General features: G+C 36.3%; 1 protein-coding gene across 3 annotated transcripts in view; it reads left to right on the forward strand.

Moving 5' to 3' along the window:
- Positions 1-15191, forward strand: part of LOC136027090 (serine/arginine repetitive matrix protein 2-like) — a 143065-nt gene that overhangs the window by 49023 nt on the left and 78851 nt on the right. For all 3 annotated transcript variants that reach the window (XM_065704035.1, XM_065704033.1, XM_065704034.1), the window contains one exon: positions 10766-10970. In XM_065704035.1, the coding sequence (XP_065560107.1) occupies positions 10766-10970 (205 nt within the window). The remainder of the gene's footprint in view (positions 1-10765; positions 10971-15191) is intronic.

Raw genomic sequence — 15191 nt, forward strand, 5'->3', positions numbered from 1 at the left:
CATTACCTACATTCTACAGTAGGGTTCTCTGATACGCTAAATTTGATGGTGTGAATTTGTTAAGATTCAAGGACTTTTAGGGGGTGTTTTCCCCAATTTTCTAAAATGAGGCAAATTTTCACATGCTCTTAACTTTTGATGGGTAAGATTAAACTTGATGAAACGTATATATTCAAAATCAGCACAAAAATGCGATTCTTTTGATGTAACTATTGGTATCAAAAATATCATTTTTTAGAGTTTTGGTTACTATTGAGCCGGGTCGCTCCTTACTTTTCCCCTAATTTTGTTTGATTTACAGAAGTGCATTGTTTTGTTACTTTCTTTCTTTTTATATGAGATTGTTGTGGTTTTGTACACAATATTGACACTACATGTTAATTTTCTTAAAATGACGATAAATAAAATTTCCATGAAAAATTCCTTCCGTTTATGTGTTAACATCTATCTATCTATCTATTGTTCATCCGGCCTACGAAAACTGAAAACATTCCTACCCACTAATAGGCTGATTCAATTTGACCTTGGAACCAAATTATTTTTTTTTCTTTAGTTGGTAATCGATGTTCCGGTTTAATTTACGTTGGAGTATCTGCTAAGCCGGTACTAGAACATATTTATTTACTAACAGATTTCCGGCTTTGACAAAATAGAAGAAAGAACAAATGGCTTTGCTCAAAACTTTGAAAAAGTCATTTTTACTGGGATTACATTTTCCTAGGAACACAAAATAAATTTTTCTGAAAAATTGTATTCGAGTTAATGAAACGAGACTAAAATCTATTAAACTCTTTTGTCCAATAAAAGCATGACAAGGCGAGGGGCTAGCAATTTTTATGGAGGGAGCAACCGGCCTGCCATGTTTAGGATGGGTTTTAAATTTATGGTTTTCTCCCAGAATTTAGATTTTTACTCTCGTTTGAGGTTTTTTTTTTTGAATGAGAGTGCAAATATTAACAAAACTGATAGAAACATCATTAGAACCTCAGTGTTTTTTTTTGGGGGGGGGGGGGGTGCGATTTCACGCCTGGATCCACCAACCACCTCCTGTATTTTCGTGCCTGTTTTACTATCACTACATCATTTCTTTTAACGGCTTAAAGGGCTGGACTGCATTACGCTGGGCTATTTAAAGCTTGGAAACGCCTAAAACAGCAGTAATAGTTTTTGATGCCTTTTAAAGATTTTATCTACCAATGACCATGCTACTACTTTAGCTAAACGGTTCCATTTATAGTGGAGTACCATCATTAGGAATTCCGGCACCAGATGGATTTGCAAATTGATGTCTTGGTTTAACAAGCATCAATCAACCGCGTGAAATGGCCTGTAGAGTAGAAAATTCCATAATGCTTAGCAGTTATGCAGCAAACTGCAAAATAAAAAAAAAACTTAAGAAAAAAAAGATGGCGAGTACTGTTTTACTAGCTGTGAAAACGGATAGTGTTTAAAGACGTTTGCGCTTTTAGACTCAATGTAAACATCTTAATGTATTTTACCATGCTATTAACAAAAAAGATACATTGGGGGTTTGTAAATCTCCCGTACAAAATACCATACAAAATATATATTGTAAATTATAATTTATCTCTAACTCGTTGTACGGTTTTTCTTTATACAAAAAAGAAAAACCATTTTTTTAATATATATATATATATATATATATATATATATATATATATATATATATATATATATATATATATATATATATATATATATATATATATATATATATACGATTTTTCTTTATTATTATTAAGAACAAGAGCTAAGAGCTCATATGGCACTTGTGACGAGGTCGGAAGAGCCAAGAGATCATATGGCATGAGCTCTAGCAAAATTTTAAGAATCAATAGATTGCTTTAAAAGAAAAATCAGAGGTTTAATGCCGGTCGGGATAAAAAAAAATAGCTCTGAGTCACGGGGTCCTTCTAAATGTCAAAATTCATTAAGATCCGATCACCCATTCGTAAGTTAAAAGTATCTAAATTTTTCTAATTTTTTCTCTCCTTTCAGCCCCCAGATGGTCGAATAAGGGAAAACGACTTTATTAAGTCAATTTGTGCAGCTTCCTGACGCACCTACCAATTTTCATCGACCTAGCACGCCCAGAAGCACCAAACTTGCCAAAGCACTGAATCCCACCCCCTAACTCCCCCAAAGAGAGTGGATCCAGTCCGGTTGCGTTAATCACGAATCTACGACATTTATAAGCGTTTTCCAAGGTTTCCGGTTTCTCCCTCCACCCCCCCCCCCCAATATCAACAGATCTGGTCGGGGTTTGAAAAAAGAGCTATGAGACATGAGTTCCTTCTAAATATCAAATTTCATTAAGGTCCGGTCAACCGTTCTTAAGTTAAAAATACCTCTTTTTTCTAATTTTTCCAAATTAACAACCCGCAGCTCCCCCAAAGAGAACGGATCCGTTCCAATTATGTCAATCACGTAACCAATAACTTGTGCTTATTCTTTCCGTAAAGTTTCATCCCGATCTCTCCACTCTAAGCCTTTCCTAAGATTTCCGGTTTCCAATATTTCAGGTTTCCCCCTCCAACTCCCCCAATGTCGCTGGATCTGGTCGGGATTTAAAATGAGAATTCTAAAGCACAAGATACTTCTAAATATCAAATTTCATTAAGATCTGATCACCTGTTGGTAAGTTACAAATTACTCCCCCCTCCCCCCAGATCCACCAAAGAGGGTGGATACGGTCCGGTTATGTCAGTCACTTATCTTGGACTTGTGCTTATTCTTCCCACCAAGTTTATCCTGATCTCTCCGCTTTAAGCATTTTCCAAGATATTCGGCCCCCCCCCCAATGACACTGGATCCGGTCAGGATTTAAAATAAGACATCTGAGTTACGAGGTCCTTCTAAATATGAAATTTCATTAAGATCTGACTACTCCTCCGTAAGTTAAAAATACCTCATTTTTTAATGTTTAAGAATTAACCCCCCCCAACTCCCCCAAAGAGAGCAGATCCGTTCCGGTTGTGTCAATCACGTATCTAGGTCTTGTGATTATTTTTCCCACCAAGTTTCATCCCGATCCCTCCACTCCAAGCGTTTTCCAAGATTTTAGGTTTTCCCACCCCAACTCCCCCAATGTCTCCTGATCCGGCCGGGATTTTAAATAAGAGCTCAGAGACACAATATCCTTCCCAACATCAAATTTTATTAAGATCCGATCACCTGTTCGTAAGTTAAAAATAGCTCCTTTTTCTAATTTTTCCGATTTAACCGTCCCCCAACCCCCCCCCCCCTCCAGATGGTCGAATTTGAGAAACGACAATTTCTAATTTAATGTGGTCTAGTTCCTGATACACCTGCCAATTTTCATCGTCCCAGCTTACCTGGAAGTGCCTAAAGTAGCAAAACCGGGACAGACAGACCGACTGAATTTGCAATGGCTATATATCACTTTGTTAATACTAAGTGCCATAAAAACCGTGCAGAGAGTTAGGAATAAATTGTCATTTATAATATATATTTTGTATGGGCGGGGGGGAGATTTACAAACCCCCAATGTAGCTTTTTTGTTATATATATATATATATATATATATATATATATATATATATATATATATATATATATATATATATATATATATATATATATATATATATATATATATATATATATATATATATATATATATATATATATATATATATATATATATATATATTTCAAATAACCATCAAGCCACGAGGCATCGGGAATCAGATTAGGTGAAGAAACCTGTAAGCTCACTAGTGCGTGTTGGTACTCAGACTCAGTTTTTCCTAAGTCTATCAATCACATCAGAGTGCAGGACTCTCCTTCCATAATGCAAATTTAATTTGGTACACAATATGCAATGTAATACCATTCAGAATTCTTAACCTAATCGTCGGCAGTTCAGCAAAATATAATGATAACAAAATTGTAATGAGGTAGCTGCTGAGAAATACCATATGAAAATATGAAAAAAAAACGGTTTCAAACTAATTAAACTAGAGGTCATGGTGAAGGATCTAAAATGGTCTGCTATGTCTATATACGTATATAATTTGGAGGCCAATATACACAAATTAACTGTAGGAATACAGAAGTTAACTCGTAATTAAACTATGACTCAGTGCGTTGTTTTTAACATAATATAACTTAGATACTAAAGGTAAAACTGATAGATAAAATCGGGCATTCTATACCAAGCGCATTTTCAGTTCAAATTAAGATCAAGTACTAAAGAACCAGAAAAGGGGCTGCCACTCGCCTTCATATGCTGAATGTTTGTAGACATGATTATATCCTGAGTGGTCGCGTTGGTCTTCCTCAGGCTCTCCCTCCCTCAGCATGCAATAAAATAGAAGGCTGAGGTGACTGGCAGCTTTTATTTGTTTGTTTAGGGCTTGATTTTTTTTGCAAACAAACATACAACAAGTTAGATATAGATGTATAAAATTGAAGTATAATATAGATAAAATTGAAGAGGTAAAAATTAGCCAGAAGAAAGATTTTGTTTTTATTTCAATTCAAAGGTAGAACATTGGATGGTCAAGAAAAATCAAATTTTTGAATTGTTTCACCTATATTTGAACTGTTCTGTTTCACCATACCTTTAAGTTGTTTAATTAATTCACTGTTTGTATCACCTATGTGACACAGCAGAAGATAATGACCTGATTTGTGCGGGTGACAGGCATTTCTTTTTTGTTTGTTTAGGGCTTGATTTGTTTTGGCCCCTAAATCATGCTATTATTTAAAAACCTCAAAACAACCAGAAATTAAAATTAAGGAATAAAGGAAACACCCAAAAAATAGAAATTAAATAAAAAACCATAGCAAACAAACATACAACAGGTACCATTTAGATGAATAAATAAATCTTAAAACAAAGAAAACTTAAATTGAATATACAAATCAAGTTTAAAATGAACAGATAATCTTTTACTATTAGAGAATAAATAAACCCGAAACAAACAGAAGCAAACTAAGTAAACAAATGTACAACAGGTACCATATAGATGAATAAATAAATTTTGGAACAAGTAAAACCTAAATTGAATGTGCAAATGAAGCTTAAAAAAAACGAAAATCACTGCATACAAGAGTTTGACTTCTGCTCCCTTCCCTAAAATAAATGCATAAAGCCTATTGCATCATTGGTGCTTTACTGAAAACAAATTACATAGGAAATATTTTCTTTTGTACTTATTGTATGATTGAAAATAAAAAGAATTACCGTCAAATAAAACCTTGAACTGACGAGCTTTCAGCAATTAATATCATTATATATAGAATATTTAGTTTAGTTTTATTATTATTTATATAATTTTATTATTATTTTATTATTAAAACATAATTATTATTATAGAATTTAATACCAGGAACTAGGTGTTCATCCTACTTATATTGCCAAAGCATCTTCTACCACTCCTGACACCTACATTCACTTGGATAAACACCGCACTCTTAGGAAGCTGGTTCTACCTTTTAATCTCTTATATGATAATTATCGGATTGATGGTCATTTGCTAAATCAGATTTCTAGTTAAATACCATACCACAGGGTATCTGTATGTCGAACTCCCATGAGACAATCTGAATGCTCTTTTTGTCCTGGATAATTAATTAATACTTTGTGTGAAGTTGTAGATGTGAGCTTGGAGAAGGCATTGACAAATCAGGAAAAATAGCCTCTAATTTATTAATAAGTAACAATGTTTTTGGCTTGGTAGACAATGTGTTTTTCTTTATTACATCAAACATACAGATACCAGTCACTGACAAAGTTTAATTAAAAAAAAAGTGTTACACAGCATTAAATCACTATCAATAGATAAATGAAACTTAAAACATACATATATTACAATAAATAGCTGAGTCAAAATAAAATCAAGCAGAAACTACCACAAAGAATAGTAGGACTAATGCTTCCCTTATCTTCTAAGGACCAGAATATAAGTTGCATTTTACTGAAAACAATTTTAATTTCAAGCTATGTGTTTTATTTCTAATAACATTAAAAAACCTCACCATAATAACCGAAATTTCTGCAATAAATATGATTATATAGTTTAATATATACGGATATATTCCTGAAAATCTCAATTTTGGATTGATTAAAAACTTGTGAATGAAAAAATGTTTAAAATTTTACTTTCAGTAGTAGTAGCTGTGAAAGTTTTAACTTAATACCCTGAACTGTTCCAGATATAATGCTGATGTGCCCTTTTGATAACCAGCTTGCACCTAGCACCTTTAAATTTAGTCTAACATATTCCTTAACTTTTTCCAGATTTCAACTTAATACCCTGTTCAGTGCTTGGGATGTTTCATCTTTACCATATTGACAACCCAAATGCATTTAAAATCCTTTGATTTAGTTCAATAGTAGCAATAGAAGTGCTGCTAGTAGATGGTAATAAGTGGCCCTAGTAGCATAGTAGTACTACTATTAGCAGCCCTGAAAGTTATAGGTTAGTATCCTATGCCATTTCTGGGGTTTTGCTGATAGGCCTCTATCCTTTTGGTAACCCCCTTGTACATAGTGTGTTTTCTTTAGTTCAACATCTTCCTCAAAATGCTCTGAAAGTTCCAACACAATGCTCCAGTTTGTTCCTGAATTAATGCTGCTACACTCTTTTAACAACTTCCATGCACATAATCTGTTTTGATTTAGTTAAATACTGCTCTTACCTTTTCATAAAAGTTTTTTCTTAATATCCTCAGCCTTAGCAATAGTATTAGTTGTAGTAGTAGCTGTGGTTCTAGGAACAGTGAAAGTACTAGTTGTAATCATCTAGTGACTTTTGGCTAGTTGAACATCCCCTAAACATGCTCTGAGAGTTTCTACTCTAAGCTGTTCCTTAGATATTGCTGATATACCCTTTTGATAACCTTCATCCACATAGTGAGTTCTTATCTGGTTCAACATCCCCGTCAACATTCACTAAAAGTTCCAGCTTGTAGTGTCGCATATGTTTCCTCCTGGCAATTGGCCTTTACTTTCTTTGGCTCCCCCATTTTCTTACGAGTTGCTAAGTTCATCCCCGTTGTCATGGAAGTCGCTTCTAGGATTTGTAGATTCCCAATACCTCCAAGGTCTCCCTCTACAAGGATGTCTACTGCAAGAGTTCGTATTAAGCCCCCTTTTACTGTTTTCCTTTGGACTATGCTATCTTTCTTTGTAATTTCTTTTCTAACCCAAATGGAGGGTATGGGTGTTTATATCTCTAGAAACATAGTGTTATGACAATATCTGAATGTTTAACTTCATTTCTATTAGCTAAATTTTTTTGTACATAAGTTTGATCACTACAATAATTGATAGCTGTTTCTACCAACTGTCCTTTGAATTGACCGTGTATCTTGTGCAATTATGCTAACACAATTTTTTTCATTATTATGGGACCTTACCCAAGCCGTTGTTTTACAAGTTTTTTGATCATCTCCATTGAGGCGATATCTAGTAAACATGACATGGGGTACTACGAGTTAATTTAAAGCTGAAATTTTGAAAGGGTAGCTACCTCCCGGGAAGTTATGATGTTGGTAGACTCCAAGATGAGAATTTGAGAGAAACATTCTAGGAACAGTTGAAGTACTAAACTTGAGAGTTTAAAATTTGAAAGTGTCGAAGATGGTTTGAATGATTCAAGAAAAACAATTTGTGAAGTTGCTGAGACTGTCCTATGGAAGAAAGCTAAGACTGAAGCTCGGAATATTAGCGAAAAATTTTTATGTTTCATAAAGAGGAGAAGGGGTTTGTACAAGAATTATCTGAGTGATAGATCATATGAAAGTGGAGAAAGCATTAAAATATGAACTAAGGAGGTGTGAAGTGGAGGCCATGCTTAAAATTGCCGAGGATCTGGAAGATGCAGCTAGACGGGATAATAGTAAAATATTGTACTAGTATGTTAATAAATTGAGAGTGATTAGTCAATCCGAACTTGTCCCAGTTAAAGATAGGAATGGGTCCACAATTAGTGATAAGGAAAGAATTTAAGAGAGATGGTTGGAACATTTTGAGAATGTGCTAAACCGAGACACAGTTGCAGGAAAAGATATAGAGGAAAATGAAAAAGTTTGTGATACATTGGATGTGAAGGAAGATTTGTTTTGTGAGGAAGAATTAGTGACAGTACTAAAAGATAGAAAAAGAATATGGCTCATTAAAGTGATTGGTGCTATGTACAAGAATAACACTGCTGCGGTTAAGGTAGGAAATGAGCACAGGAAAGGCAATTGGAGTCTGCAAACCAAATTAGAATATTGGAAGGTACAGTGATGACAGTGGTCAAATATGGCGCTGAAGCATGGGCCCTCCGAAAAGCGGATGAAGATTTACTAGATGTTTTCCAGAGAAATTGCCACAGATTGTCCTGGGTACCCGTCTGACTGACCGTATTTCAAACTGTCGGTTGTATGAAAAATGTGGTTCAATCCCGCATATTAGGGCTATAATGAAATAGGTTGACATGGCTAGGGCACGTTCTGCAGATGAAGGATGACAGTTTGCGGAAGATTGTCTTTTTTGGCTAACCGTCTAGGACTAAACGGAAAACTGGTCGTCCTTGTCTGGTGTGGGAGGATGTCATAGAGATAGATTTAAAGTATGGAACTTCCTGGGAGGGTAGAGGATTTGAATAAATTGGGATGGAGGAGGAGCGTGCGTAGCTGTGTTAGCCTCAGGCGGCTTGGTGTTGCGTTGAGTTGTTGTTAGTAGTAGTATCATTAAATGCGGCTGACTAGCCGATGATTAACTTAAGGATTCTGATGGGCATTATATTGTGCACCACCCAAATTTGCATTGCAGAAGAAGAGTCTTGCGTCCCGTAACGATCAACTGGCTATGCTAGATTTAGGCAGTGTTGGCATAGCTAGCAACTGTTTAGATAGGCCAGTTGCTTTGTCCAAAGTAACACCACCTAAAAGTGAAAATGCAAAGAAAGCTTATATTCTGTAGTAAAAATACGCCGAATGATCGTTTTTACTCCTCAAAAAATGTGCCGATTTGAAAAATTCAATGCACAACCGCCTCAAAAAAAGTGCCAAAATGGCGCAAATGTGCCCCATCAGATCATTCCGGATTTAGGATATGCAATGTCGGGCTCGGATGGTTGTCTGATGGGGTGCAGGAGCACGCTTCATGCTCAATATTTGAGGTGAGTGAAATAGCACTAGGACATATTTGTTAGCCAACCATTCTCCACAGGTCCTTTCTGATTCATCAACATATATCCGTAAGCAATGTCTTCTCCAATAGGTTGATGAAGTCAACGTATATGCGCAAGAGGAGGAGAGTGAAAATGAATCAGAGAAGGTGAATTATACAAATTCTACAGGTAAATATTGTATAAATCAGAATGGTTTTGGAACATAGACCGGCCTGTATGTATGTGTGTCTGGTAACATTCATGCTGTCAAGAAACATAATACATTAACTTTGTTGCTAGAATTGGAATTTTACAAAATCATTACTCAAGTCACCTTCTTGGTTCCTAAGGCTTTTTGAATAGGTCGGGATTAAGAATGTACGTTCACTAATGAGTTGGCCTCAGGTGGTGCTACTGCCACAACGGCTGAGTTTTTTATTATATAATTACGCCTGTATTAGCTAACTGTAAAGTCATTACTGTTAATATGTTTAGCTCTAATACGAGAAACTCTAATTTTCTCGGCTGTTTGTTAGTTTGTCTGCTTCATCTATTATTTTGAACATCGTGTAGAAGTTATTTCTCATTATTATCTTGTGGTTTTGACAAAGAGGCTAGTTAAAGAGGCTAGTTAAACATCCAAAATATATAATTTGATATTATATTTATTTATGTCTGTTAGTCTTCCGACCCTCGCCAATTACTTACATCAGATTGGATTCTCCGTTATTCTCAAATTATTTTGACTAGATTAAAAGTAGGATTTCATCCACTTTGATACTTATCGCGGCCCTGCAGCACCAGCGTGCCCACCAGTAGAGGGTGTTTGGAGGAGGAGGTCCCTTCCTCTAGAATGTAAAAGATGCTTTAAATACGTACTTGAATACATAATGGTTATATATTTGCCCCTATCATTGGAATTTTGGTTCTTACCCCTTGCTTTGGTCCCCATTGAGTTGGATTCCAGGGTGAGCTTTGTTTCTTGAGATGAAATTGCTAATTGCTAATTAAAAGATGATGTATCAAAATTACATTAATTTGTATTTGTTGGACAGGTAGTATGATTTCTGTATTTGTTTCACTTCTCTTTGTTTTTTATCACTAAAAGCCTTTTATTTATGTCTAATTTGATTAATTTTACTTTGACTGAAAGTGAAAATTTCAAAACTCGGATTTTATATTTTTTAAGAATGGATGTTAGAAGTTAGGTCAAATTAAAGAAGAACCTTGCCATGTTCTGTTTTCAACCACGGTTCTGGCTTCAACAGGAAAAAGCAAAAAGAAAATTTACATCTGTTATTATTTTTTCCTAGTCTGCTAAATATTTCAACTGAGAAACCATTTAGTGTGATTGAATAATCTGTTTTCTGCATTTTTTTGTGATAGTTTCTATCTTACTTTACACTCCTCTTTCCTAATGTTTCGACCTTAGCTGTTTCATTTTAGCAATTAGTCTTTTTCCGTATCTTTTTGCTTGAAACTTTAAATGTGTATTAACGTGGAATACAAAATGAAAAGAGATGAAATTTATTTATCTGGAAAATTGTGGGTCCTTTTCCCCTTTTGGAAAGTGAGGATCAATATTTCTTCTAAAAGAATCAGTATTTTTCCAGCCGAAATGCACATGTAACCAATCGCGAAGTTTTTTTCCGCGTGAAGAGCTACGAATGCCATCTGAACTAGTTGTAGACAACCTATGTGATGATTGTTGTTGTCTCGATACTCCAGATGTCGTTTGGTCATCCAGTCCGCGAAGAGATTCAAATGGTTTCTATGAAAATGCAGGCAGCCCATGTGAAGAATCAAGTGAATATCAAGGTACGCATTTAAATAGCCCGTTTCTATTAAATACCGTTTTTAGCTTTTCCCTTTATGGGAAACACCCTAAAAATTATGGGTGTTTCTTATCCTAATAGTTCATTCAAGTCAATTTCTTTTATAAACGGTTTTGTTATTAGTCCTTCAAATAACGTTTTCTCTTCAGCCTTCTCGAGTGAAAATCGGAGGAACAAAGCAGCCTCTCGTACAAATCGAATATCTACCAAGACCTACTGAAGCCTAGGGGTGTGTCTAGTAACCCTAATTGGCTCTAAAGGGTTTCTAATATGGACTTTGTCAAGAGACATTGTTGGATCTCAGAAATAGCTGGTGAAATGTCAAAAATAATAGCTTAGTTACACCTTTCGTTGGTCCATTTTCAATCCGATCTCTTCGGGGTAGGAGGTCACTGAACTTATTTTATCAATATATCCCCTGAAGGAGGTGTTGGCTTTTCAACCAGTTTTGGTGAGAAGTATGCTTAGTTTTCCTTTGACCAAACTCCTGTGGGAGGGGGGCATTTCTAGAAAATGAGAGTTGGCTCGAAGTAAGAGCTAGTATCTTCATTGTGCATTCTCTGGGTTTTGACGTGATCCTACCTCTGTGGGGATTTGGGGAGGGTGAAGAATAACATCATTTTTATTTCAACATCCGCCAGAAGTTTTCGATCTTAACCAAATTCGGTTCTTGTCATCTGTAGATCCACTTGTGGTAGACATTGTATTCAAACCAAACCTGGTAGAATGTAGTTATGGAATGCGAACAGTCTTATATTAATGTGTCCATAAACCATTGTAGATTAACGTTCCGGTGTTCTCTGACGTTCCGTGTGTTTTTCTGAAAACTCAAACCTTTAGAGTATTCGAAGGTTTTCTTGAGATGGGTCTAAAACTTTGAAAAAAAAGGATCTTGTTTTTTGGCCCAAAAATTGAATTATGAGAAAGAGAGAGAAAGGTTAAAACAAAAATTGTAGCTCAAATGGCTAATTTGATGTTGCAATACAAAACATGTTATTGTACACTATTATATAATGACGTAAAAAAAGGGACGAAAGAGTTCTGGTTGAGGTTTGTCCGAGCACGCACAGGCACAAGTTATAGCTTCTGTCTCGTACGGCTGACTGTCGGGACTTCTGGGTGTAAAATGTTACGGTGAGCAGGGCTAGACAGCAGCATTTTGCCAAACTTCAGGATAAGATCACCCAAACGGAGTTCCATGCTTTAGAGGTCAAGGGTTGCTAGGGGATCGTGGTAGGAAATGTCTTTATTACTCAGGATGATCCTGGTTGCTCGTTTTTGGACTGACTCTAGTTCCTGCATTAGATAGGCGGTTCTTAATACTGACTGGCCCCTGATGGAACTGGCGTAGTCAAGTATGGGGCGTACGTAGCACAGGTATGCTCGAAGAAGACTGTGGGCATTGCACTCGAAGCGACGCATTTTCGAAAGGGTTTGCAGAGATGCGTTAGCTTTACGGATCGCACTATTAATATGGGTAGTAAATGCAATCATGTGAGAAAATGACACCTAGTATTTTCACCTCATTCACAACAGGGAAAGGAACTTCAGGGGGGAGGGGACAAATTCTCTCTTTAGTAGGTTATGTCTAAGTATTTTTGTCTTAGCAGAGTTAATAGTCAATTTCGTATCGGAGCACTGTGAACTTAGTAGATCGAAAGTGATTTCGGGGAATTGCTTGGTGGGGATATAACCGTGAAGAAGATAGGCGAGTAAGGGCGGCAAATCGTCGACAAATTTGTATTTATCGTTATATTCTACTATCAAGTAGTTGTTGATGGAAAAGGAAGTTATTCCTTCCAGTTTCGTCCCTTGCGGGGCACCGCAGGTTATTTTACTCCAATCTGAGTCACTACTTTTGCTGTCTTTCAGACAGAAAAGCGGACACAATGGCTACCATTTGGCGTTTAGAACCCATTTGTTTCAGATTTTGATAGGCCTCTAAGTGTTATAGGAGATCAAAAGCTTTGTGAAAGTTGACGGCTGCTAGGTCGACAAAACAGCCATGCTTTTCAAGCCACTTCAGAATCTGATCCTACTTTCTGACTAGGTATATAGACGTCTCATATTTTGAGAGTCTGCCATATTGTTATTTGTCAGTATTCTGACTTACGTGCTCTAGCAGCCGCCGCAAGATGAACGATTGTGTCACTGTTTCTTGGCATGGCGTCAGGGAGATTGGTCTTAAATCATCACACGGCTTGGGCGGGTTCACTTTGGAAACCTCAAATTCACTGAATGCTATTGTTTCTTACTTAGAGCAATCATCAAGAAGCAAGCCTTTCTCCTGGGGGATAATGATAGGAAAAGTGGTATAAATGGAGGTGAGAAATGCACACGTCACTGGACCCAGTATTCGCCCATTATCGTCAAGTATCTTGACACTGGTTTTCAAAACATTTACACTCATTGCTTTGACCGAACGGTGCCACTTTGCTGGTTCAGTGTTGAGCGAGGGATCAACTTTTTCATGACCATATTTGTGTTTTGTATTTCTGATCATGTTAACTATTAGGTTTCTTTTAGTTGCTCCTTGATTTCTCTTGCCGCTCGATTAAAGGTGGCTGCGCTTATGGATCAGGGCCTAAAATTTTGAGCCTTTTTCATTTTTTCATTTATACCCAAGGGAGTTTGGGTAACATTTGAGGGAGAAAATAATGGGTATAAAACGAGTTTAAATACATGAAACTTTGCGACTCAAACCATAAATCTGATAAATATTTAAGTATACGTTTATTTTGATAAATGAAGAAATTAATCTAACGAAATAAATATGACTTACCTAGAAAAAAAAATGTATTGACTCTTTTCTTTCCAGAATCCTGCAATGTCATTTTTATTTGTATGTGAGGCTTTTTCTTTAAGTTATTCAGCTACCTGTCATAATGAATCTTATCAAGGGCGTGTTCTTGATATTTTCCCTTTCGTGTTGTATGTTTTGGTAGTTTTAAAAATGTTAGATAGCTTTAATTCTACCTGAAAGCTGTGCAATTTTTTCAATTAAGTTATAAGGTAAGGTAGGTAAGGATACGGCACTAAACCCTTAAAGTCCAAACCGGCCTTGCTGATCTCCGTCTCAAGACCCTTCAGCCAGGAAGTGCAATGAGGGGATGGGGGGTCATCCATCCTATGCTTTAGCACACCCTTCCTGTTTACCTTCCCCATGTACCCATTTAAAGCTGAGTCGACTGTGGCTGAGCTTACGGAGTCACGCAACTGACCCCCGTCCCAAATCAAATAATTGGCTACATCAGGATTCAAACCCTCGCCCTTTGGACAAAGGATTTAATACTAAGAAATTAAGTAATACTAGGGCAATGAACCATTGAAGCTCTTTCTAGTTTACTTAGAATCTTAGGCATAGTTCCTCTAGGTGTGTACGATAGTAATAGTAGACATCTAGGGCCATAGTTCATAACTCATTAAGGGAGACCACAGGTGTCGCTTCATTTTCTAGGGAAAGATCAAGTGTGTTCTGCTGTCTGTCGCGCTTCCACATGCCCTTTGGGCCTACATTAAAAACTAAAATCAAAGCTGTGCTAATTAGTAAATATTAATTTGTGAGTAGCTCCCGGCCGTTCAGCTATTGGATATATAATGACAATATTTTTAATAATTGTATTTTTTGGCATTTATTTCTTGGTATGGGATAGAGTGAAAAGTGTGATGACATCCGTTTCTTCTGGGTTTGTTTGTTTATACCGTTTGTATTGTCGCCCGGCTTTCGAGCCAGGCTCCCTGCCGGGGATGTTATGTGAATAGTTTAAGAATAAAGGATTTGAATGAATTCCAAATAATCAAAATTTCCCTTTGGGTACACTACAATAGGGTTTAAATAAATACAACAGGCTCTAGCCTCATCTGAAAAAAAAACATACTTTGCGCCCTCGGGCTACAGTATACAGTCTGGTCAATCAATACAGATTTTGGGACTTGTATGATATAGCGCCAACCACTGACGATACGTTCATCCATTGACGCATTGTAGAACCGTTTTTTCCCGTTAGTTTCTTGCAGCTTAGCTTGAGACAAGACAAAGAGAAGTGACAGAATAGATGGGAAATATATAATTTGCCCCCCCCCCCCTAATATGTAAAGTTTGTTTCTAAAGTACTATATTTTTTATCATGTTTAGGTATATTTAATTAGGATTGAACGTCAGAGAAACAGGTTCTACTTAGATGAAGGATATCAGGTCGTTTCT

Source organism: Artemia franciscana, chromosome 5, assembly GCF_032884065.1.
Source record: "Artemia franciscana chromosome 5, ASM3288406v1, whole genome shotgun sequence".
In the NCBI taxonomy this organism is placed as follows: domain Eukaryota; kingdom Metazoa; phylum Arthropoda; class Branchiopoda; order Anostraca; family Artemiidae; genus Artemia; species Artemia franciscana.